General features: G+C 42.8%; 6 protein-coding genes across 6 annotated transcripts; 1 reads left to right on the forward strand and 5 right to left on the reverse strand.

Annotated features, from left to right (window-relative positions):
* Positions 1-310: 310 nt before the first annotated feature.
* LOC125770517 (uncharacterized) lies at positions 311-1,912 on the reverse strand. Its single transcript, XM_049440217.1, has 5 exons — positions 1,598-1,912; positions 1,482-1,520; positions 1,048-1,158; positions 700-976; positions 311-611 (listed from the first exon to the last, which is right to left on the reverse strand). The coding sequence occupies exons 1-5, from the start codon at positions 1,652-1,654 to the stop codon at positions 538-540; spliced, it is 558 nt and encodes a 185-aa protein (XP_049296174.1). The 5' UTR covers positions 1,655-1,912; the 3' UTR covers positions 311-537.
* A 100-nt stretch (positions 1,913-2,012) lies between these two features.
* LOC125770521 (uncharacterized) lies at positions 2,013-3,031 on the reverse strand. Its single transcript, XM_049440229.1, has 5 exons — positions 2,903-3,031; positions 2,791-2,835; positions 2,606-2,716; positions 2,257-2,530; positions 2,013-2,173 (listed from the first exon to the last, which is right to left on the reverse strand). Exons 1-5 carry the CDS (start codon positions 2,954-2,956, stop codon positions 2,121-2,123), a joined length of 537 nt encoding a protein of 178 aa, XP_049296186.1. The 5' UTR covers positions 2,957-3,031; the 3' UTR covers positions 2,013-2,120.
* A 1,352-nt stretch (positions 3,032-4,383) lies between these two features.
* On the reverse strand, positions 4,384-8,030 carry LOC125766920 (uncharacterized). The gene is made up of 6 exons (XM_049433017.1): positions 7,612-8,030; positions 7,432-7,548; positions 7,039-7,356; positions 5,049-5,087; positions 4,854-4,970; positions 4,384-4,786 (listed from the first exon to the last, which is right to left on the reverse strand). Exons 1-6 carry the CDS (start codon positions 7,714-7,716, stop codon positions 4,469-4,471), a joined length of 1,014 nt encoding a protein of 337 aa, XP_049288974.1. The 5' UTR covers positions 7,717-8,030; the 3' UTR covers positions 4,384-4,468.
* Positions 8,031-8,295: 265 nt separating this feature from the next.
* Positions 8,296-9,639, reverse strand: LOC125770520 (uncharacterized). Its single transcript, XM_049440228.1, has 3 exons — positions 9,380-9,639; positions 9,192-9,317; positions 8,296-9,098 (listed from the first exon to the last, which is right to left on the reverse strand). Exons 1-3 carry the CDS (start codon positions 9,479-9,481, stop codon positions 8,781-8,783), a joined length of 546 nt encoding a protein of 181 aa, XP_049296185.1. The 5' UTR covers positions 9,482-9,639; the 3' UTR covers positions 8,296-8,780.
* Positions 9,640-10,121: 482 nt separating this feature from the next.
* LOC125770495 (uncharacterized) lies at positions 10,122-11,348 on the forward strand. The gene is made up of 3 exons (XM_049440191.1): positions 10,122-10,439; positions 10,509-10,766; positions 10,825-11,348. The coding sequence occupies exons 1-3, from the start codon at positions 10,218-10,220 to the stop codon at positions 11,143-11,145; spliced, it is 801 nt and encodes a 266-aa protein (XP_049296148.1). The 5' UTR covers positions 10,122-10,217; the 3' UTR covers positions 11,146-11,348.
* Positions 11,349-11,699: 351 nt separating this feature from the next.
* Positions 11,700-25,679, reverse strand: LOC125770442 (palmitoleoyl-protein carboxylesterase NOTUM). The gene is made up of 5 exons (XM_049440070.1): positions 24,024-25,679; positions 14,767-15,190; positions 14,394-14,690; positions 14,064-14,270; positions 11,700-13,979 (listed from the first exon to the last, which is right to left on the reverse strand). Exons 1-5 carry the CDS (start codon positions 24,066-24,068, stop codon positions 12,883-12,885), a joined length of 2,070 nt encoding a protein of 689 aa, XP_049296027.1. The 5' UTR covers positions 24,069-25,679; the 3' UTR covers positions 11,700-12,882.
* Between the last annotated feature and the right edge of the window lie 348 nt (positions 25,680-26,027).

A 26,027-nucleotide genomic window follows, 5' to 3' on the forward strand; every position in this document is an offset into this window, starting at 1 on the left:
GCAGTTAACTAATGGCGGTATTTCGGTGGTGAAAGGAAATGCGTCGCAAAAGTACATCGACAACGTGAACAGTAAAGCGTACAGCAATTCCTGCCCAAAATGGCTGACTATCTGTCGATGTGGCACCATTGCCGTCGAACAGCAACTGTGTAGGACGCCGGACTGATGCTGAATAAATCGTAAGTAATGATTTTGGTGGAACGTTCAACAACAATGCGCAGACAGATGTGGGTAAACAAAAACAAAAAAAAGATCGTTTTTTGGACAAAATTCTTAACAAAAAGAAAATAATCAAATTAATCTAATTCAGTTCAATGCTTCACACTGACACACATAAGCAGTACAAATTTAATGCTACCCAAATTTTATGACAAAAAAACAGCACCAAATTGAAACTCAACAGTAGTTTGAGTAGTTTTTTTTCTTCAAAACTATTTATTTATTTTGTTATTCTCACGTGCCACATTTGCGTGCTCTCTGAAGAGACTGTTGGTTTTTATCTGTCTGAAGGTTTTCCACTCGTTCTGGTTCCCATTATTACGTTGCTTTTATTTGTATGCCCTCGCCATACTTTGCCTTTTGTCTCGTCGTCCATGCATCACATAAACTAGCTGAAAGTAAAAATTGAGCAAACAAACAAACAAAAAAAAATCAACAATTTGTATTGATTAAACCAAAACATTATTATCACATGCTCACAGTTCATCCACCGATCTTTTGGACAGTTTACCATGTCAATCTCCATCAAGCAGCGGTTAAATAAGTAAGGAAGCGGACTGCATTTCATTTTCCTTTCACTTGCGGCCAAGTGCCGGATTAGCTGGATCGCAAACTTTGCACAAACCACTAGTGCAAAGGTGAAGGGTTCTTGCAGCGCTGGATCAAGGTTATCCTTGTACTTGAGATAGTTGTCTGTTTCAAGTTTGTCGCCATCGGAAAACATACCAATTGCATTATAATAGCACTGATGAATACACTAGAAAGGAGGTGGATTTGTCAAGGAAGGTTAAAGGTAGAATGCATTCGAAACACTACTCAAGAAAATACCATAATCGTTTCATTGTCCATAATGGAAGTTCTATGCTGTTCGTAGCATGTACGAAATGGTTCCTGTGGAAACGTGTGCTCTACCATACAGCACAACTGGGCGTCAGATTTCTGGAAAGAAATTACACTAAAATTATGTATCAATTTTCGAGCGGTTGTGTGATAAGAACAACACACCTGATAAGATCATTTATTTGTTTTTTACATATCCTTAAAGAATGTTTTTATTTCATCTTAGCTCGTGATGATCTTCACGTACCTCGAATAACGTGTAATGTAAACATAATTGCATACTTTTAGGCGTACAAACGCGTAACGCTTCAGTTGGGAATTTCTTTATAATTTTTCACAGAGGATCACGAAACTTTGACTTTTATCTCACAATTCTACTACTCAACGTTACAATAAAGATTTCTTTTTCATTCACTACTTACCGGATCATCATCGAAGTTGAAATCCACAATGGCGATTACCTGTCAGAGACACAATAAAAACACAACGATCAACAATTGCACTTTACCTCGCGTACGATGATAAAACCACGTATAACCTGAATAAGTATAACAATCACTAGAGCAACAATTGGTCCAAGGGCAGTCGGGTACATTTTTTCACCACGTTTGAACCACAAACGCTAGTGAAATGCGCTTTTTTCTGTTCCTCCATCATCCGGTTATGGTGTGAAAATAGATCCGTCGCTATGATTGTAAAAAGTGCAATTAATGCTACCGGTATATCAATCATTACAGCATGACCAGTAATTAGTGTGCATGATCGTGTGATCGACAAGAACAGGGCACGTGCTATAAACTAATGCATTTTGAGTACATCAAAAGTAACGAATGTGTGCTTTACAGTTGAGCGCAATATGAAACAGACACCATTAAGCTAAGTTCCCTTACATTACCTTAAATAATATTATACTGTTTTCGGAGCAAAACTTAACTCTAGAATAACAAAAAAGCTTTTCACATTTTGTGATGCATTTATTTCAGTTTCATTCTTCATCATTATTGTAATTGAATACAATCGTTTACGTGTTTATACATCAGCCTTGCACCTTTTGCTCTTATTTAATCACGGTTTGGGCGACATTCACCATTCCTAATTTTGTTGCAGAAGCTTGCTGATAGAATGAATAAAATAGGAAAGAAATGAAAACAAACATTAGCAACAGATCGAGCAACTTTTCCTTCCAAACAAACTCACTGTTCTGCCACTTATCAGCCGGACACTGGGTGAAAGTGTTTTTCATAAGACACATGATGAAAAATCCACTAACTGGTGAACATTTCATACCGTGACCATGTTCCTCCATCTTACTTTTCATCGTCGTTATCGTATCAATGCACTTGGTAACGATGTCCTTTGCTGTTTCCTTCCAACCATCTTCCAACCGTTCCACAAACTCCAATGCCTTTTCCTGTACGATCTCATCATCTTTTACCACACCAAGTGACTTTAGCTTACACTCGACTGAACACTTCGGGAATGGGAGAAGTAAAAACGGTTTCAACACTATTTCTCAACCACTTCTTGTTTGAATGTTGCATCTTACCATAATTTTCGCATGCGGTTCGGAAGCTTCGTCTGAGGCGGAAGAACACTCATCCGCATCCTTTAGTGAGATGATTTTCTCGGCCTGGCAACACTGATCCATTTCATCACGCTGTGTTTATAACCACGAAGAAAGCAGTCACAAAATGAATAAAGTCATACAACGAATGTTTTATATCTTCTTACCCGGTCTTTCAAATTCTCACAATCCGGATCGGCGCTGATGGATGACTAATAAAATAACCACATAAATGACGTGTTTACTAGCCTCGGTTGGGTTCTTCCAAAAAATACTCACCACAGTGCATCCAAGAACGACAACGAGAACCATGCAACACTTTATAGAATCCATCGTTACAACAAATCACTTTCCAAAGGTTAAACGCTCAATCGAATGGTCACAGCAATAGTACGTTCCATGCTTCATTTGTGCTCCAGTTTTATAGGATTGCAGCGCAACGAATAAACACCCAAACGTTTGTTGGTGACACATTAATACTATTCCGCGTGCATGATCGCGATGGTTACCGATAAGAAGCGTGACTGAAAAGATCTTCCGCTGTCATTCGTAATCTAAGCACTTAAGATCAGCTCAGTATGATCAAAAAGTTTATTATATAGATTATGTGAGCTTTCAAGTTTTTATCATTACTCAAAGTCATCGAATCGAATTTAAGGAAAACGTTTAGTGGCCGCTTAAAAATAAATTTTCCCTCAGTTATTAACATAATCTAAAAACGTCATTATTTCCCTCCCCTTAGCCAAGTACAGCTTCTACTTGTGTTGAGATAAATTTAAAATTTATTTTCCATATAGTCACCACAACTATTAACAGAATGGAACCCTCCGGCGTACTTTGTTGCAAGCCGTACTAGCCCTCCAATGGGAAATGGGACAATTGTTGTATGTAGTTGCATGCAAACACCTCTCGACCTGTAGCCCAAGTATTGGACATTGTTGATCACGCTTGGGTTTATCTTTCTCAATGTTTTGCAATCTCATGTTACACTCATCGATCGCTAAACGTACCGCTTGCCGATAGTCAACGGGGAAGCTATCCGTCAGTGGGTAGAGCATTTCCAGATGTACCTCGTAACCATCAATGGCGCCCAGCTCCTCAAATATGCATTGTTCCTGACACTATCGTACATAGAAGGATGCTTCAATTAACTTTTGAGAAAACATATTTACGATAACCCTATTACCATGTCGTACGCATTCGATCCAGGATTGTGATCAGCTGCAGCCCTTTCCTGACATATTGTTCGTACGTGACGTGGTATAAGTTCCTCTATTCGGCAACAGTGTTGTAGTTCCGTTTGCTGAAGCATCGAATGGCAGAACTTAAAAAGGGATCCAATAGTTCCTCCCCAAAAAGAGCATACTTACCTGGTACTTTGTGATGCACTCGCTGGAAACCTTGAAAGGAACGATCATAAATATTTAACATGACTGTAAGAATGGAGTAAAGGTTCAATTACTTACCGCGCAAATGTTTATTAAGCTTGAGTAGAGTAGGACAAGACAAATTGTGTCTGAAGCCATGTTAAGCCAGCAACACTCCAATGCAGACTTTCTTCTTATCAAACAACGGAAGCGTTAAATATACGATCCAGAAACAGGAAATATACATATAACACTGCATACAATTCGTTGCACTTCGAATGCATAGCAAATTGTGTTGTAAAATAGAATTTGTCATTAAAACCATGATTTCGTGTTGAGTTAAACGGATCGTCCATTTATCTATCAGCCTATTACTGTCGAATGGCCAAAAAAAGTAAAGAAAATTTAGACGATATTAACGTTCTGGTTAAAGTTATTTATTTCAATGCAATATTGTTCAGTTTTAAATGAAATATGTTTAATCTGCACATTCTGGAACACCTTGCCTAACCTTAGTGCAGACCATACTAGCACTCCAGCGAGCCGTTGGACATTTATCGTATATAAACATTCGCAAGCAACGATCGACAAAAATACCTAAAAACTCACATTTCGTGTCTATTCGTTCGATTCGTTTCTTTAGCTTACGAACCAGCTTGCTGCACTCATCGATTGCCATATGCACCGTATTCCGATAATCGACCGGAAAACCCTCCACCAGTGGATAAAGCTTCTCCAAGTGTGCCTCAAACCCGTCAATTGCTCCAAGTTCCTCATAAATGCACTTCTGCAAACACTGCCAGTTGCAAACACTAAACTTCCTAAGATTATTGCAAATGAAAATCAATCAACTCCAAACTTACCACGTCGTACATATCTGTGCCGGGATTAGTATCAGCTGCTGTCACTTCTTCACATTTTGTCAAGAGGTCCATTGACGCTAGGGGTTCCATCTGGCAGCAGCTGGGAATTTCAAATTGCTTCGCAATATCATTAGTAAATGAAATTAATAATTGTTTATCTATTTCTTATATAGTGTACAAATCATACCAACATACCTGCCGTTTGGTAATGCAGTTTGATGAAGACTTTTGCGACTACAAAATGAAAAATCATTTGATTACTTAATTGTTTAATAAACTTTCGTTAAATTTGATTTCTCAATTACCTTACTATTGGGAATTGCATTTATGATTAATAAAAGGATCGCAATTTGACGTAGAGAAGTGATCATGATTGGAGTTGATGACTACACCTAACGCTTCGTAAACAGTCTAATATACTTACATTTAAAACATTTGAACGGAAATTTAATATTCGCTACAGACGCATACAATTAGATACACAATGCGGCAATGTAGTTTATCTATCATACATGCATTATTACCTTTTCAAGCGGTTTATTTCACATGTATATCTAATACTGTTTATTTGTTAAGGTTACGATTTGTTACGCATCGGGGAGAGGGGTTCAAATTTATGTAAAATAACATAGAAAAATGGGGCGGCTCGGTGGTGCATGTGATAAACGGCGCCAGTCCACACGGCCGGACCGGGTTCAAATCCCATCCGGAACGTCCCCCCGTAGCAAGGACTGACTATCCGGCTACGTGGTAAAATATAAGTCTAGTAAGCCAGAAATGGCCGGCGTGACCTTACAGGTCGTTAAGCCAAGAAGAAGAAGAAGAACATAGAAAAATGTCAGCTATCGATATACACGAGGGATATAGTGAGTGAGTAGTGTGAAAAGTAAAGTATTAGTCTCTTTTTATTAAGAAAAATCAGTACGATATTTCCTTTCTATGTTTCTGAAATAACAAACTGCAACGTATTGTTACTTCGTTACATTTTACATATTGGAGTGCCACTCCTAATCTTCTCACAGATCGGACCACCATTCCAACGCTCTGCAGGACAGTTCAGAACAACTTGCAATCCTATGCATAGATGAAATTTAACCGCAAACGAACTACAAGTAGTTGAGTCACGTTTCGAATGCTGATGTATTTTATATTTAAGTGCGACGCAGTGATTCACAGCAGTTGCGATCGTTTCCTGATAGGCACCATCGTAGGCAGCCTGGTACATGTTGATTTTCTCTACATCGATTTCGTCCTCTCCATGTAGGAATCCCATTTCCCGATACACACACAATCAAAAGCACACTTATGAAAAGAAGCAATAGGGAAAGATTCACTTGTATTCTTTGCTTATACATTGAACTATACCTTACCGAAACTAAGTGTATGTTTTTATCAGAATTGTTGGAATCCTTGGCTTGAAAGCAGTTTTCAACCACATCTGAACTGACCATCTCTTCATGCTGACAGCAGGCTATTACTTCCGTGCCCTGGGATAGAATCTTGAATTTAATTTATTATTTTCATTTGCTCTAAATGTTATAATAGAACTTACATGATCCATCAGGTTAATACATTCATCAGCAAGAATTTTCCAACCGCTCGGAACACTGAACAACATAAATCCGATCAACAGCAAAGACTCCTGAAGGGAGTGCATGGTGTGATTCGTAGTTGAGAATAATGCTTCAACTAATTTCACGGTTCAAATAACTTACTTTATTTATACGATTTTTGATGATCTCCACCCGATCGCAGGAAGTGGAGAACGGTCGCATTGAAAGTATCTTGATGAGTGTTTATCTAACTCACATGAATTGTCAACAAACTTGTCACGCGCTGGAACAATACTGGTGATTTATTGGATACGTTATACTAATATGGAATGTTTAGTATGTATCGGTTTCAAATAAATTTTATTACTTATATCGATTATTTTGATAGTGGTTTTCAACTGATACAACAAAATAGACATGTTTATGTCGGTGAGGTTTATTAAAGAAAATGTCTTTGATGAGCTATACTATTTCATATGCTCACACTAAGAAATAATGTTACTACTGCGAAAAAATACAGTTCAAAAGTTCACACAATAGTTTCGGGTACTTTTATTTGTCGGAACTGTTTCATCACTTTCTTTAATGTTTATGAATTTTTTTAAAGGGTGCAAAGGGTTGCTGCTCTGTTACGATTTACATATTGGCGTACCACTCTTTACCTTCGCGCAGATCGGACTGTCATTCCATCGCTCTGCAGGACAGTGTAGAACTACCTCCATTACCAAGCATGCATGAAACTTAACCGCAAACGAGCTGCAAGTAGTTGACACACGTTCCGCCCGCTGACGTATTTTATCTTTAACTGCGATACAGTAATTCGCAGCATTTGCGATCGTTTCCTGATAGGCGCCATCGTACGCAGCCTGGCGCGTGTTGATTGTCTCTAGATCGATTTCATCCTCCCCATGTAGGATTCCCATCTGCCGGTACGAGCAATCAAAAGCACACTGATGAAAAGTAAAATTTGTAAAAATTGTTACTTGTACATGTATTCCTTTTTTTTCGAAAAAAGCATGCCTTACCACCACTGATTGTACGTTTTGTTCAGTATGTTGGTCTTCCGTTGTTTTAAAGCAGCTATCAAATGTTTCTGTATCCATGAATGCTTCATGGTGGCAACAGCCTGCAACCGTCGAAGCCTTAAATTGGTTGGTAACATAGACTTTTCATTCTTGTTAGTAAACGTGTGTGGTAGCACTTACATAAACCTTTAGATCAATACAATCATCCGCTTGAATTTTCCAGTCGCTCGGGAATCCCAGCAATAGAAAACCGATCAATAACGCTACCCGATGATGATGATACATGATGAGGCAAGTTTGTTCAGAGCAGCAGAACTACTGAGTTTACGGTTTGAATTGTTTATTTCATTTATAGGACTACGGTTGATCGCCACATGATGTGCAGGATGTGATGAGCAACCACACTAAAAGTATCTTGATAAGTGTGTTTAAAGCAACGTGCTCTACCTTAATTCACCCCGTCACCAAACGCTTAGCAATTGTCGCGTTTGCGAAAGTTTAAAAAATCGAGTGCCTTTTTATTTTTCCTTTTTATAAGTACGTACGTGTTGTAAGTATATAATTATTTTGAGTGTAAATAGTATTTTTAAAACAGAAAAATGGCAGTGATTTCGAAAAATTTCAATCTCGTGGATATTTCCCAAAAAAAAAATCTATAAATTTGCCAACCTCTTAAGGCTATTGCCTTAGCGTTTTTTTTTGGAAAATATAGCAAATTTTATAAATTGATGATTTTTAATGCGAATTTGTTGAAATAAGTTTCTATTTATTCGAATAATGCTATAAGTAAAAAAAGAATAGAAAGTAATAAAAAAATAAAAAAAACCTATAAATTTGAAATTTTCCTAAGGCCTTAGCTTTTTTTTGGGAAAATTAGCAAAATTTATAAATGGATGAATTTTAATGCGAATTTGTTGAAATAAATTTCTTTTCACTCAAATAATGTTTTAAATAAAAAAAATAATCGCCAGTAAAATAATAAAAGAATCGCCAGTAACTTCTTGAAAATTACGCAAAAATTTTTACTGTTTGACAGACCCAATACCATGTCCTTTTGGTGCTATTGCGTGAAATCGAAACAAAACCATAATTTAAAGTGTCACGTGAACTTTTTTATTGCATTTTTAGCACTTAACAATCAACTTAAAACTGGTACAGAAGTGTCGTAGTAGTTAGTTGGAACCCTACAAATGTAGCAGAGCTAACAGAGCAGAGGTGTCAAAGGCAATTCAGATATCAACTGATATACTTGAATAAATCGTAGAGAAGTCATGTTGCCATGTTGTAGAATTACAAGTTCTACTCCATACTTCTACATAACGGTCTTGGAGGATTGTGGATCAATCTTATTATGTACAGAGTGGAACGCCCATTTTAAGCTCATTGCAAATCTTACTATTCGTCCACCGTGCGGCTGGACAGTTCCTAAAGGTAAATATTGTGATACAATCCTGGAACAGCACCGCAAACATATTACATTTCAACCCCATTTTATCCACATTTGGCTTCATTTCACTCTGCATTTCCGCACACTTAGCAATAGCATTGCTAATCATCAATTGATAGTCCTTATCAAATCCGGTAAGAAAAGCAACATACGCTTGTACGTCAATTTCGTTATTGGCCTTGAGATACCCCATATGTCGGTAAGCACAATCTAGAAAACACTAACGATGAAGAGTGCCCATACAAAGACACCACATTGTAAACATTTCTTTCTTCTACTCGTCTTGTTTTGCATGCCATGTTTCTCTACTTACCACCGTAAAGTTGAGCGAGTCCATCACCATTTCAGTTCTCGGAGGATTCAGTTCACGGTTACACATTTCTTCAGCTTCATGGCTGCAGAATGGGTCGTACCGGCAGCACCTGGCTATTTCTTCTACCTAAAAGTGCACTAACCTTTTCACCATACATTGTTCAATGTTTTAACATAACCATAACTTACATGCTCATTCAGAACGATACATTTCTCTGCATTTGTTTCCAATATGTGTTGATCAAACACTAGCAGAAAACCTAGCTGTAGTAGAATGAAACGCTTGTACATGATCTTTAGGTACGAATTTTATTCTGAAATTGTGCACAATTTATACAAATATAAACAACTTAACACAGGATGTTGAATTAATTTTATCATAAGTAATTTTGCGAAACCAATTGATAATGTGCATATCTGGTAGATAAGAGATCGCAAGCATCACGTCACAACTGAGACAAAACAAAAAGATGAAAACAGATGAAACAGAAAGAAAAACAAAAGATGTTACAGATGGAAAACTAACTAATTGTAAATTACAATAAATGAAGCAAAAAAAAATCAGTAGAACCAATGTAATTTACGTCAACAACAACATCAACTATCCCTGCAACTGGAGAACACACAAACCAATTTTATGCCCAATGAGTCAGAGATATTGTAAGATACTGCAGACGGAAAAACCACAGAATTGTAAATTTAATTACATACGTTCACATGGTATTACAGATGTAATACATTGCTTGACCTGAGTCACCATTACTATGGAAATTTTCCTTCAGTTCTCTCTCTCTAAACCTTCCATGAGAGTGTTGTCTTGTTCGCGATCGTTATCAATGTTACTGTTCCAATTGAAAATTGGCATGTTCCGACATGCATAGCTAACGCGCTGCCCTACTTACATAACCGTAAATGGGTTCAGTTCTATCAACTTCCGTAAATCGTAGCAAAAAAGCTGTCCCATAAAGCACCGGCCTTGCTCACCTTTAGCGATCAGTTTTTGTACGAACGAGCACCATTTTGCACCATGTGGATGAGCGTGAGCTGGGTTGTGACATTCTTTTGCATTGCCTCCATTTCCGGCAACAGTGAAGAGTTACTGCGCGGGAAGGAAAATTGTCTGCGACATGATGATTTTCCCAGTCCCAATGAGTGTTGCTCAAAGCCACAGTGGATCAATCGCTATGCGGTTCGTCGCTGTCGATACATTCATGCGGAGGTTGATGGCAGTCGATACGAACGAGGCTCGGTAAGTTTTGCAACTCAAGCCCAAAAACGGTGTCCAATGCTTTTGTTTCATTTTCGTCTCACCCGACAGTGTGAAGCAAGATGTGGACTGTTCAAGATCAATATGACGATGACCGATCGCATCCAGCGGGTGCGAATTTTTCGCCCCCGACTACAAACACGCGGGGTCGATCAGCATTGGATTGATGTCGTCCTGAAAGCGCTCAGCTACTGCAAACCGAAACTAACACAGCTCCAAGGCCGTCGGGTTCCCAACGACGAAGAAATGGAACAGTGTGAAGTAGCGGAAGACATTTTTGGCGATTGTGTGCAAGCGCAAATGTTTATGGTATGTATGCTTCAAAATGTTCTTTAGCGAACGAATAGTACAATTCAATGATTTTCAGCACTGTCCACGAACGACGTGGATTGAATCTAGATCGTGTGAATCCATGCGGGAACTATTGGCTACCGGCTGTCCGTACAAAACGTTGGGTGAAGTAGTCGTGCTGAACGATGAAGGATATGTCAGAGATGATCGGGTAATTGATGATGAGTATGATCGTTCATATCGGGGAGGACGAACGGAACGTCCACGGTACGATTATGATGATGATCGGTATGATCGACGTAGTCAGTACGATCAAACTGCTAGCACGTATCCTAGACGAACAGAGGGAAACCGAGGCAATACCTATGGCACTACTGATGATAGTTATGTGGTTTAGTAAAATAAAAAGCAAAGAATTCCAGCTCAACAACATTGCACCCAACATTGCATGAAAGCGTTGAACTCGATAGAATTGCGTGGGCAACCTGCTTGCAAAGTGTTTGGAAGAAGCTTTTTGGAGGTAATGTAGGATAGTCAACTATTTTAAAATAAAACTAAAACGAAATAAAGATTCTCAGTTTTTCTTTTGTTTGTTTGCAATTGTTGTTTGTTTTATTTTAAAATATCTGTCAATTATTTTTGCCGTATCCGTGCGCGCAGTGGTTTTGCGGACAAACTGCCACGGCCAGCCTTAAGAATTTAAACATTTGCTGTAGACCGGTTGCTCTCTACCGCTAACTATAAATAATGCTCAACACTATATGTACAACACTTCTACCACTCAAAAACCATGTATGCCTACCGGATGTGCAACGGTTTGCCGCGCCCCCCGGGGGGAAAATTCGTACCCAGATCGAGATGTGATTTTTCCTTGTCTCCCTAAACAGAAAGCACAGATAACACAAACACTTCTAAGTGCCTGGCGATGAGTTTGTTTTTTTTGGGGGGGGGGGGGGGGGAAGGAATAAAATACTAGCTTTCTTAGTACCCTTAACACAAAATCGATCGAGAGTTGTAAACGATGCTGCTAAAACGTATGACTAAGCGCAGGTACAGATAATACAGATTAAACCTATCTTACTTACGCACACACACACACTCTATGTTCACATTCGTTTAGTACATTCATAGTGCATAAGTACACGAATGCTCTGCACTCAATTCATCATTCATTCATGGCGTTCATTCATTCGGTGAGGTAGTCATTTCGTTCGGGGCTGCCTTATAAACACTACACGATAAGGGTAGTGCTTTCTTAATGCTTAAGCTTCCTCTGCTAGTATTTACACATGGAGTGTGTACTCCTTCATGGATGCTGTTGGTGTACGGTGTTCAAACTACTGGGGTCAGTGTGTGTGTTTTTTAATGTACAGACACTCAACAAGGCTACAGGATGGGGGGGTTAAAATAAATATCAGCTTTTCTACATCCTATCGGAGGGTGTGCTCCATACTACGCACTACTACAAATACTGGGCTTAGCTTGATGTGTACATCTTGAGTTTAGTTGGAAGATTTCCGTGTTGTCACTACTTAGCTCGGGAGTATTCACAGGCAGATGAACCGCTCTGGTTCACCTGTTACGCGTTCTTTCCTTTATAATATCAGCAATCTCGTTCCTTACGTTTCCAACCACACAGACAGTATAGACAAATAAATACTTCACAATCCTGTCCGCTTACACAAACGATGCAACTTAAAGAAATAAACACACACCCACTTAAAAGGCTATCCTTCGCTCCTTCAGTCTGTGGTGGTGTGTGCAATTAGTTGTGTAGAATTACTGGCCCACGGACACAGGGAGAAGATGAGTTGGTCTGACAACTATTTCCTTTCGGTGTCTTCGATTTACACGACGCTGGAGATGCATAATGATGCTCTGGATCGGAACCGAGGAATCACTATGGGTTCACTGTGGGATTCCTTCCGTATTGATCACCTCCGAACACGACGTACCAGATGATGGAAGGTAAACTGTAGGGCACTTAACGCTTAAGTACGATCTTTTGGCTTGTTTTGGAATGATGAAGCCGATATGTCGGCGATGGTTTTTTTTGTTTAACTCCGGCGAAAATGGGTACGGATGAGTGTTACTTTTTGTAACGTTTGTTTACTGGATGCATCCGCCCTGCACGCTACGTCACCTGCTGCGTGAGCAGATTCACCAGCTCGGCATGGTCCATGTTGTTGAGCGTTTGCATGTCGACACCGAGCGCTGTCGCGACCGCATCCATATCGAGCCCGAACGAAGCCAACAGCTCCAGGAACTTCATCTCCTCGCCGGTCAGCGGGTTGGTGAGCGTCGGGCAGGAGTGATTGCACTGGGGCCAGCTGCATCGCTCCAGCAACCGCAACGAGCACTTCTTTGGTTCCGCAATGTCCACCGTTTGGGGTGCCCGATTACGGCCCCCACCCGCACCGCCACCATTGCCACCGCGTGCCTGCCGATTACGGTTCCGATGTCCGTTCAGGCGCTTTTTGTTCTGATTCCGCAGCTTGTGCGGTGCCGATGGTTCATTCGACTGGGACGCTGTCACTGGCGTCCGGATCGCGTCTTGCGCCAACTGCGGCTGGCCAGGATGATGCCGGTGGTTGTTACGCTTCGGTTGATTGCTGGTGGGTTTGCTGGTAGTACTATTTTTTGGCATTCGTTCTAGTTTAGGAACTTTTGTGAAACCGAGCTGCGTGCCGGTAGTGTCACCGGAACCGGTACCGTTCGCCCTGCCGGGACCGTTTTGTTTGCGCTGATTTTGGCGCTTGCGCCGCTCCTGCCGTCGTCGCTCTCGCTCCTCTTTGGTAAGCTTCGGACGTTGCGGCCGCTCCGAAGACGATTCCACGCCAACCGTATCGATCGGTTTCGGTTGCTGTTGCTGCACCTGTTGCTGTTTGTTCTTCCTGCGTCCACCGTTGTGTTTGCGGTGCAGCTTCTGGGGGCTTCGGTTTATCGATCGCCACTGCGACTGACGGTCGTCCGCGTTCGATTGCTCCCAGCAGCGCAGCGCGTCCGCTAGCGAGATGTCATCGATCTTAATCTTCATCCAGTCACGCTTGGTTAGCACCGAATGGCCGATACACGAGGGTGCAAATACTGCCGACACGTTGTTGAGCGATTCGCGCAATGCACCGCCCATATCGTGGATGTAGTCCCACTGCTGTGGTGTCACCGGTGCACCAACACTATCCGCACGCATCTGTGCCTCATCGAACAGCCACTGGAACACGAATAGAGGAGCTGAATATGGAGGAAGGAATAAAAAAAATATAGAATTTGTAAAACAAACGCTTCATTTTAAGCATTGCCACGGTGGTTGCTTACATTTCAGAGTGTTATAAAGCCGATGCCCGAAGTAGCAACGCCACGGTTCCTTGGTGTGTTCGGCAACACAGGCCTGTGGTAATGCACCGTCCCACATTTTCCACCCCTGTCGTACTGCTTCCGAGGCAGCAACAGCACCAGGCGTGTACGGTTCTCGGTCCAGGAACCATCCCGAGTCACTCACACCACGAACGCTCACTTTGAGGCCTGTGAAAAATCGGACCAACCATGTGTTAACTCAATATTCGATCGTTTCTCTTGTGCATTGTCCATTGCATACATTTAAGCGCCGGTTTTATTCACAAAACCAGAGCTGTCAAACCCACTTACCTCGTTCGTTCTGTAGAAAGGTTCGCACTTTATCGAGATTCAGCATCACGCCTAGTCCACCCGCAGAAGAACCAGCCATCAACAGATCGGCACCCTGTGAGTGTCCCAGCCCCAATGGGACCAGATCGGACATTACCTGTCGCACGATCAGCGAACCCATAAATCGCAATCCATCGCGGGTGTCTGGACGAATTTTCGTTCCACTCCACGAATCGCTGCTACAGTACGGTACAAACACATGGTTCGCATTGTACCAGTACGGGTTCTCGGATGGCAATGCCGACAGGAGGCCACCAACTGATGAAAATAAAACAGAAAAGTCGTTAGTATGACGAAGCTTCATTTCCCATCGGCATTATCCTTAATCGCTTACCGTCTCGCGTTTCCGGCCATTGAACTGATGTCATCAGATGACGCTGCTTAAGCCACCTCGTGCGGCACGATTTGTGATCATAGCAGTGCCAGCCGCCCTCGAAAAACACAACCCATCGACGAGAGCCGGGCGATTTGCGGAGATAAAATCCAGCCTGCGAACCATCGTTACAGGTAACGGTCCGGTTGGACAGGAACACACGCTTCAGAAGCGGAGGTTGCGTGGACATGCCGTTAAATCCTCCACCTCCGAACGTCGTTTGTCTGTGGCCACCGGACGCATCGAGCCGCTGTATCGAGTTGCTTTCGATCGATATGTTTGACCGGTGATGCCGGCTGTGTGGATGATTCGGTGAGTTGACGTTGACCGATCGACACCGTACGGTGGGTAGCGAGTATGTGGCAATAAGAACCAGTAATGTCACCTATAAAAGGAAAAAATGAAATTTGAAAAAACAACAGAGAAACGTTAAAAACAGCGGAACAGTACAAAAGACTACAACGCCCGAGCAGGCGACGAACTTGTCACTTTGTATGGGGAATGCGATGGTTTAAGTTTTTTGAGTATTTTTAATGGAAAAAGGAGTTTGGAAATATAATAAATTGTTACTCATCCATCACCACATCCTTGTTTATTTAGATCTAACATTATTACACCAGACAAAATTACCTTTTGGGTCATGTTTCCCAAAAATATCTACGCAAACCTATACCGGATATGGATATTTCATCAATTTCCCTATCTACCTGCTCGGTGGGAGCTATAGTACAACATTTGTGCACACCAGGCCTCCAGTCTGGTCGGTGCAGAACAAACGAATACGCACGGCTATCAATCCGTGCCGGCATGTCTGCTATAAACGCCAGGCTCACCGTGAACGCATTACCAGAGAAAAACTTCCTCCCAAAAAAAAAAAACACCGGCACAAAACCACAGGACATCCAGCGCCTGCTATTGCTGCCACTAAAATGCCCTCTCCCGCCTCCCTCCCTTGATTGGCCTACCACCGAGAAGGAGCGAGAGAAAATGGAAAGAAATTAATCCGACTACCGTAAGCCGATGGGTGAGTTTTCGGTAGCAGACGCCATTGGACAATAAATCAATCTTCACCCGGCGGGCGCACAACCGGCACAATGAAGGCCACCGTTACGCAGGCTATGTCGGCGCAGACCGGGCAGACCGGACATAAACAAACGATTAATTTACCTCTGTTCAGTCGGTCTTATCTTTGCCACTCCAATTTATCTACTCTCCCGCTGATCAGCGACGCGGCCACGGCCTTTAGCTCGGCATCACGATCAAAGTGCCGCACGACGCACGTTGCTGGATGCGATACGGAGCAGCGGTACCGGATTCCAGCGGGAGGGGGAGGGTGGTGGTGGTGGGTTGGGAACTGAGAATCGAATATCTTCCAATCGAAATTGGGCAAAGCATCAGCATCGGGTACGAGCGCGAGATCGATTGGGTCCGCAGTTTGCTGCGCGCAGATCACGACACGGATTGGAAGAACACGGCCTCCTGTCAAGGAGTCGACGCGAAAACCACTTGCAGCGGAACCGTGAGTGAAGGTGGGCAACTGGACGATTGTGGTTGATGTGGTTGTGGTGAAAGAAATCAAAATAAACAACTCTTTGCGTTGTTGTTTCTTTTTTGTTTTGCGCTGTACCCACACACGGGACCATTTGCCAGAAGTCGGCGGGAGGTGCGTACAGTGTTTATAAATCGCTATCACCGATCACCGACAGGTCATTAATAATCCACCGACAATTGCACCGGAACGTGTGTGCGCCATGGCGTTTGTTTGATCCGGGGCGTCTTCGGGACGGTTTGACTAAGGGGAAATACGTCGAATCAAGTCGCGGCACGCATAAGACAACGGGATATGGGGCAATGGACAGTGAGTGCAAACAAACATGTCTACCGTGCGGATATTTGTTCCTGTTTACTAAGCGTCTGGTATGTCTAGCGTGAAGTTGATTTGCTTAAATTATTACCATTTTCGAAAGGCGCAACCTGTTCCCTTGTTGGATTGCTCACAAGAAATTTCTTTCCCTTTCAGTAAGATTCTTATCATTCTTGTGATTATTGGAAAACTGCATACTTTTACATTAACATTAGAACTTCAAAGTTCTACCACGAGCAAAAAGAAAAACTCCGTTTATCTCTGTTAAAAATCTTAGAGGTTGAAATTGGTCGTCCGACCAATGCACCAACCATTTAATCGCCTTCGTCATCCTTCACGAGATGCATTCACGAACACCTTAACCATCTTAATCTACCGGAACCATCGAACCAGCAGCATCCGATCCAATGAATTCGGCTTCAGCGCACCTGGACGCGAGAGCCCGCGCATCTTTGAGCGATGGACGCGAGAGTCCGCGCTTAAAGCCACTTCACACGCAGCACACTCAAAACAACAACAAAAAAGGCACGGAAAAAAAGGAAGTCTGTTCGAAGAGGCTGCCAGCAAAACGATGCAGCCAGCGGGGCAGATCGAGCTGATCGAAACAGTCTCGCTCGAGTTCCCTTGCTTGCCACCCGAAAGCCACCACCATCAGCCACCCCCTGGGCCTCCCAAAAACTAGGTGGTTGGTGGTAGAACGGACGGGTGTAAAAAAAAACCTGAAGGAACAACATGAATGCCGGTGGGGAGCAGCACCGAAACCGAAACATAACAAACCGAAGATCAAAGAAAAATCACCGACAAAATAACACTCGCTCGCACCCATACAGCGACGAAACGGTCGCACCGTGGCCCGCAACCTGGAAGCGGAAGGGTGAAGGATGCTCCGAATCAAACCCAAAAGAAGTGGGGAGGGGGGGCGGTCAGGGGAGAAAAAAAAACCCGGCCACCACGTATACCGCGTGTTCCGTTTTTGAGCCTTCGTGTGCTAAGCGTAAAGGGAAAACCTGCGTGGTAATGTAGCGGTTTGCAGGCAGGCTAGAAGAAGGTCAGCGGGACGAAAATGTTCCTTCTCTTCAACGCGCACCAGCGGAGGGTGCCCGCTGCACAGGTTAATCTGTTTTTTGTTGTTGTTGTTGTTGTTGCTTACAATCGGAAGCTGAAGTACCGACCGAGTGGGTCTGTAAATGGGCTGCGTTGTACTAACCGCTGTGTCGCACTGCTGGACACCGCGACGACGCATTGCGCGTTGTTGTTTTTTTTTTTGTGCAGCATACGCATGAGCTACATGCGTAGAAATGCGATTCATCTTTCGGTGGGTCTTTCACCTGTTCAACCTGCTTCAATCCCTCCCCTTCCTTCCACCCCTCCACAGTAGGGGTGCTAAAACGGAAGAAAAACGTTCGGTCGTTTGTGTGAGAGTGGTTCCCTGCGTGTGTGTGTGTGTGTGTGTTTTGTCGGTGTTGCAAGATCGATAGCGCTACCATTAAACGCAACTCACGTGGTTTCTGATAAACATGCCGCTGGTGCGAGTGTTTGTGCGTGCCTCTATTATGGTTTATTTATATCCGTTTTCTGTGCGGACGCCGGTTTGCTGGTAGGAACGTGGTAGGAAGTGAGCCGTTTCAATCCGGACTGATTCCAATCAGAATGCACACCTCTGAATGATCGCGGAACGATTGGTTAAGTGATGTAATATTTACCTAAAGTTGATTGAGGTAGAGTCAATTAAAACCCCCGAGCAGCAGATTGGTATTTAAATGTACATTCGGTGGAAAATAGATAACAATTTAGATGATATGTTAAGCTAACTTGATACTTTATCATTTATGGAGGGGTTATAAAAGTTTTATTAGGCTACTGCTTTTGATACAGTTGTATGAGAAAAAAGTACATATCGATTATTGATGAAGCAACTAAACTTTATTTTGTTGCCTTCAATAAAGTCCTTAACTTTTGTGATACTCATTCATTTTTCGTCTCAAACATTTTCATTGACTCATAATGCCGTCCCAGGAGTCGCAATGTCTGAGATCTTGCGCATTTTTTGAAATGCCAAAAATTGGAGAAGATTTTCACACAAAAAAAATACTGAACTGGATAATTCAAACAAGAAATAAATTTCCACAAATTTGAACTTCATCTGTTCAAGGATTCCATAAATATTGATTCATCATGCTGTGGCAATCTTAATAGACAATTCCATTCTTGTGCCACAAAAAAAGCTCCGCAAGGGAAACAACACAATAAGATTGCGTTAACTCTACATTAACAAAGCGCTTGCCATAGCAAACGATAGCAAAAGCCCCCGAAAAGGTGAAGAAGGTCCCAGCGAAGGTTTCCCTTTTTTTTAGCCGAACCCTTCCCGTACCGATCGGGTTCCTTTTTCCCCCCAAAAACGCCCAACGTCTCCCCGCCCCCCCCCCTCCCCCATTTTCGTTTTGTGTAACGAGATTAGCATCCGGACCGAACGTCATCGGGTCAAACAGGCGGCAAAACGAAAGCCGGCCGCCGCTGCTGGACGCTTTTATTGTAAAGCTAAAATTGCACGTAAATTACATACATTTGCACGACCCTGACCGTATATTAGCGCGGCAAGATGCATTTTTGCATCCTTCTTCGTAGCCGCAGTGGGCTTTGCTTCTGTTTCTTGCACACGCTTCATGCAGTACTCGGGCAAAACAACGCACGCCATGACTCGGCTCCTGGGGGCTGGTTAGCCAGCAGTGGCGAAACCGAACAGCGAAAACCCCGGAACTTCAAGCAAATCCGCAAACCTCGAGGGTGCATCTCTCTCTCCCTTTTTCTCTCTCTCTCTCTCTCTCTCTCTCTCTTTCTCTCTTTGCCCTTTTCACACCTTACAGCCGGTACCAGGACCAGGTTGCACGAGGATCGGACGCAGTAGCACGTTTCTGTTTATGAAATTGCCGACACTCTTGCCGCACTCGCACCATTTGCATTTCGATGCACTTTGGCAGCTCCCGCTACCGATCTGGCTCGGTTTTGCAGTTGGCGGCAAAGTTCAAGGCACACACATACAACAGCCAACAATAAAACGGCAACAAAAATGAAGCAAAAATGAACAGCCGCCACCGTTTCGCTAAAAAAAAAGGGCGCAACAACAGCAACAGGTGCAGACACCGTTCAGTTCGTTCGTTGTCTTCTACTCTCGGTTGCCTACTACTCACTGTCGATGCTGTCCGACCGGACATGTATCACCATTGGGGAAGAATTTTCCTTGCCCGAAATCAGTTTACTGGAGGGTTTTGGTTTTTCTTTGTTTTTTCGTTACATGTTTTCGTTCGTTCTAAGCTACTTTTCTGTTGCAATATCGATCACTATTTCCCAGTGCGTGTGTTAGCGATTAAATATTTTAAATTTTTTTGGCGATTTAATATTTTTGCTATGTAGGCTTTGTAGAATAATTCGATGAGTTTCCGGTCTTACAATTTCTTCTTAGTTGCTTCATTGTTTGTACTATGAATTCTTTAAGTTTTTAAATTTCAAAATCCAAGTATATCAGATACCGTTCACGGCGTTCTACATTAGTTGTCTTGACGTTTTTGTTTCACAATACATTTTCTAAGCGCCACTTATTTGTTTACCTTCGAGGGTTGAATACCATTTCAATGGGGCACACAAAACGGCACACATTTGCTGCCCGTTGCGCAGTAAAACAATCAAGTGCATCTGGTGCAACCAATTTGCCTTCCACCGATCCGATGCATCCTTCCACGCGACCCGTTTTTTTCCCCCACACACGCCAAAGGATGGCAAACGCGTGCGCAAACGTGCGATTAATCGTCTTATAATTGGCCACGCGGTCGAGAGAGCTGTCGAGGTAATTATAATGTAATTTAAATAATTTTCCATTTAATTAATAGCTGTCCCAGGAAGAACCGATAGGGAGTAACCGGACCAGCGCAACTAGGCGGCACGTTTGTGTCTTGGTACGTTTTCTGCCATCCTCGTTCTGTTTTCTCCAGTGATTCGTTTAGGTTCTCGCTGGTGCTAAGTTAGGTGTTATTTGATTTTCCACATCGTTAGCGAAATTTAGATCTAGTGATGGCTGCGGATTCTTGTCAAAAGGATCGTTCTCACCGGTATAGTTAGGGCGAACATCAAAGCCCCGTACTATTTTTCAACTGCACCAGATAGCGTATGCAGTCTATTGGATCATCACCGTTTTTGGTTGAACTTTTCGCACAGTGCTACCGTAAGCCGTCCAGAGTTCTCACAAGAGTTCTCACGAAACCCTTTCATCTCGAACGTCCCGAAATATCATCTCGAAGCTGCATGTCCAGAAGGTGCATGTTTTTATTCGCTGTTGCGCTTTATTTACACGAAATCGACCCATCCAAAACGGTGGACTTCGGGCACCGTGTTTGATCATACTGGATTTTCACCCCCAGGCTTATGGACTGCATGTACTGCGCTGTGCCCGATGAACATTAAACGATCAACATCAAAGACCAGTACGGCGAAGTTCGGTATGGCACGACGAAAACACAAACGCGAGCGAGAAAACGTTTCAAAAGGTTTGGCTATTTGTTAGTTAGGCAGAGAACTTCAAAGTGGCGTAAATTATGCACATTATGAAACATTACCCGAAATTGAATAATGAAGCGAAAAGCAGCAGGCATTTTAGAAACATGCTTCATTCAGAAGGTTAATCGGTTATTAGGTATTCGCTGCTTGAACGATCCATTATGACATCGGTTTGGAGCTTAACTTTATCTTTTCACATTAATTATTCTTTCTAGCTCTATTTCTTATCCAGGAAATTCTCGATTTCCTCCAAATTTTTCCTCCAAAAATGTATCATACTTAATTTTTACGAGCTTTGTTGGAAGTTCACCGTACTCCGGAAGAATTTCTGTACATTTTTTGGTTGAAAGAACTCCTCGCCAAAAACAGAAGTCTGTCTCTGCCATCCCAAAAACCACGTATAAAGTAGATATCGCTGTACGGCCGACAGTGCCGACGCACGCCCTTGTCAGTCGTTCAAGATCTTGTAATCAAAATGCGATGCCGACAAAAAGACAGCATACTCACGGGGACCGTGGAGTCTCCCGGTGTTTATGATGATAATGATTTTTGTTGTTGTTTCTCCGGGTGCATATCAAGATTGTGATGTCTCGTTCTTTCTCCCCAGCGGGCATCCTCTTACGCTAAGGGGAATTTTTGGCCGTAAGGTTTTCCGGTTTCTTGATCAAACTCCAAGATCTCCTCACGAAGTAAAGGTTCTACGCTCCAGACTCTTGGGATACAACCTATTTACGGTAGCGTCCTTCGGTGCGGCTTGTTGTTGTTAGTGATTCCTTCCACGCAACACACGCGTCTAACTGTGTCGTTCGCCATCGTGAGGCGCCACCAATAATATCGCTATCGATCGTGCGCTCGATCCTCGATCGATTGGGAAACGGTTGTCAACTAGCGCTAATGATCACACACTGCCGCCGATTTTAATTGAAACATCCTGCCCGACGTTGCGCACACTGTCGTTAATCATAATCCGTCTAGGGCAGCCTGCGATCTCGGCATTACAACAAAAAAACATCAACAACAACAACGGGGATACTCGAAGACCTTGGGCGGAGGGCGAATATTATTGAGCCGCACGAGGATCAGATGGTAATGGCGGACCAGTGTGAAAGAGCGATCGAATAGAGAGTGAGCGAGAGAGAGCACCCGCCGTACATCAATTGATGATCAAAAGCGCGGGCAGTAGCGCGTGCTCCTTCTCGCGTACCGTTTTTTTCACTCACGCGCGCTCGCACGCAGAATTTGTGCCTCTTTTCCAGCCTCTCTCTCTCTCTCTCTCCCAGTGGCTGGTGGCGGTCCCTTTTTGATCTGTGGGCCTCCGGACTTTCCACCACGTACCTGTCTGAGCGCCGGCCAAAGATCAAAGGGTTTCGTTTTATTTTTCCTTCTTCGTTTTTGTGGTGTTTTTTTTTTCGCAACGGCAGCTCGTTGCGGTGGCGTGCGCGCACGTGCCCTCACATCTTCCCTTTTCTTACTCGTTACGGCCAACCCGCGTCGTCTCACTTCCACACGCTCGTCTGCTTCGTCTTCCGCTTTCGGGGGCACGTTTTCCAATCGATCAATTTCATGGGCCCCCGGCACGGGATGAATTCTTTCTCGCGTCTGGGCGAGGGACCCACGGAACCTCGCTTGAACGAGATGAATAAAATGCGCTTGAAAAGCCGAACCGACTGTGTTGATATGGGAATGCAAGGTGGCGAAAAGGGGGGGGGGGGGGAACGAAGCGAACTAAATCATAATGGTGGTGGACGAGCAGAAGTGAAGAAGAGAGCGAGAGAAGAGAAGAAAAAAACATTTCATGGCGGGAAAAGGTGAAAACCGGCAGCCGCAACACAACAAATCGGTAATTATTTCAGCGGAATCGAATCCGCGACCGATTTCGCGGCACGAGTATTTTTCCTTATGTTCGGTTTTTTTATGCCCCCCCCCCCCCCCCCCCATCGCACTCCCTATTCCTTCACTCTCCTTTCTCAAAAACATTCCCTTTTGTGCGTGACGGTAGCAGCAGCAACATTCTCAACGAGCTGGGACTACTACGCAACAACAAAAAAACGCAGGTAACATCATTAATGATATAATAATGATAGTAAACTGTACCTGAAATTATACATAATTTAGTAATAAGTGACTGTAGGCCGGCGTGTGCCCGCCTGTGCGGCATCTTCACTTTTCCGAAAAGGGCTCCGGGTAGCAGTATCGTGATGATGCTTGGTTGAGAAAGCGGACCCCCACAACTAGTCCCAGTTTGTTTTGGGGTGAAAAAAAGATGTAACAAGGAGACACAAAGTCATCACCAGAGGAAGGGATCGTGGTGAAATATGTTAGAAAAATGAACTATTTCTCCAATTTCTACAATAAAGTATAAGCCTCCAATATGTCCGGATGGAAAAATTCATATCAAAACAAATACGCTCCAATTGTGATCAAAATTAGAGCCAATACCATTACACCGATCATATGGTTGCGTGCGCTTGTGTGCGATAAGATGCGACAGTACGCGTGCCTCGACGTTTATCGCACGTCTACCTTCACTCAATAAAGGGCGGTTTTTTTGGTTTGATCTTTTGTGCCACCTTATCGACCTTAATGACCGAACGACCGAGCTCTGTTCAGTCGAAGCTATGTTTCATGCTGCGTTTCGTATTGCTATCGAAAACATAAAGCATCATCATGCTAGTTTTCCATCGTCACATTTACCACGTGAGTGTAAATTGAGCTTTTGCTTGATCAATGTTGACACCTGTTGCAGCAAGAATGCTTTATATCTCGATATGAGCGAGATGTGGTTTATGCAATCGTCTCGACTTACCGTCAGTGCCGTCCAGTGGTTGCTTCTTCGACACCGAAACGCCATTGTTTTGTGGTTTGTGTGGCGCGTTCTGTATGGCCGGTAGAATGTTTTCTTACGCGAACGATAAGGCGCACGCGAGATTCACTGTTTTGTATGTGGAATCACCAAGGAATGTCTCCGATAGACATTAAATTAGATCACTTAACAATGCACCTTTCTTTTCTCAATAAGAAAATGTATGTTTTACTACACTCAAACACATCCGCTTCATACTAGATACACTATCTCAGAACTTTCATTTCGTCTAGGTTAGAGAGAAGTGATGATAGATTTAACTTCTTTTTTGTGGGAACAATTTCACTCATCGCGCATTCTATTCATGCTGCACAACACTTTTTCGAGGATATCCTTGCTAGGATCATCCAACGATGGAATCACACTCGCCGACACGCACACGACACTTCAGAGACACTGTTTATGCTGCGTAAATTTTCACGTATAACGACCAACGTTGTCTTCCCATCAGCAATAGCTTCACCCTGCTGGCAGCACGATCAATGTTACGGACACGTTTCAACGCACTCATCACCGTCCGTTTGATTGCTGGCTCAGCCGTTAGAAACACATGTACAACGATCCCGAACAACGGGGACACAATTTTTGGCGTGTGAAAATGAAAATCTTGCTCACCGTACTACGATCACTCACCAGTATCGCACGCGTTACAGTATCGTAAAACAATTACGCGCGAACAACACTTTATTACTTAATGCAACTGTTTTGGCAAACGTGCAAACGACTTGGCTGTTTATTTTGTTTTTCGTTGTACAATTTCCATCAACACACCACCTTTGCGTGCTCCAGAGACGGCAACCGATCAAACCACGGCACTGGTCTTTTAAGGGCCACGCGGTACACGACGGCTGTTACCTTTGCGACTTGGCGGAACTGAACAAGTTTTGAAAACCGTTTCGCACCACGGCACAGCTTCACATCTCACCCGGACGACGTACGGCTGGAAAGTGTGCGAGCGTATCGAGCAGTTCGTTTATGCTCGGCTTCGGAACGCATTTTATGCTGTTCTATGCTGTGTTCGTTTTCGATTGAGATGATCTTTCTCGCTCTCTCTCTCACTGGCTCTCGCCGTATCTCACTAGTTCTCTCAAACCGGCGCACACTCATAGCGGGAGCGAAACGTTCTTCCCGTCGGACAACTTGCTGAAGTGGATGATATGTTCTACGCAGAATCAAAAGGACACTTTCTGAAATTTATTTACAAGCGTTTATGATGAAAAAAAATGTTTTTTTTTTATAATTTATTCAATTTAAAAAGAAAACAATGTCTTGATCTTTTCAGTAAAGATTGGGACGTTTTTGTCTCAAATCTTAACTTTTACATTTGCCCATTTGTTAGTAAATAGGTATTGCTTACCCAACAAATTGAATTTAGGCAAAATGATTTTTCAGCTTTTTGACAGGTATAGAACAGGTATAAAACATTTTTAGCGATGCTACAGGTACCTTGATTAGATGAAGCCTGTGATGGGGAATTTTCAAGGTAAAATAAAACAAATATGAAAAACCCAATGGAAAAGCCGTTAATTGTGGAACGGAGAAGTTAAAACATTAAAGTCATACCAATTAGACTAACCGTTGCGGGGAATTCTAAATCTTAAAATAGTACAATAGTACAATAGTAGTAAATAGTACAAAGTAATGGTTAAAGTAAATCTAAGGCAAAAAATATATATAGGACGATATAGAACAATACGTTTAGGAAAAAAATTACAAAATATTAAAAAGAAAAGGTCCGTTGGTCTAAGTTGGTCTAGGGTCATCTAGTCAATTCCCCCGAAGCTAGAGTAAGTGATACAAATAAGTTTAGTAATTAAGTCAATTATAGCAGACACTCTCCAGCAAGAACTTAAGCAGATCAAAATAAGAAAAATCTTCCTTACTTCAATCTTTATGCAGTAGCAGTACAATGAATTAATTTGTTTATTTTCCTTCCCTTGTTGTCGT

The sequence above is a fragment of the Anopheles funestus genome, chromosome 3RL (genome assembly GCF_943734845.2).
Source record: "Anopheles funestus chromosome 3RL, idAnoFuneDA-416_04, whole genome shotgun sequence".
Classification (NCBI taxonomy): Eukaryota; Metazoa; Arthropoda; class Insecta; order Diptera; family Culicidae; genus Anopheles; species Anopheles funestus.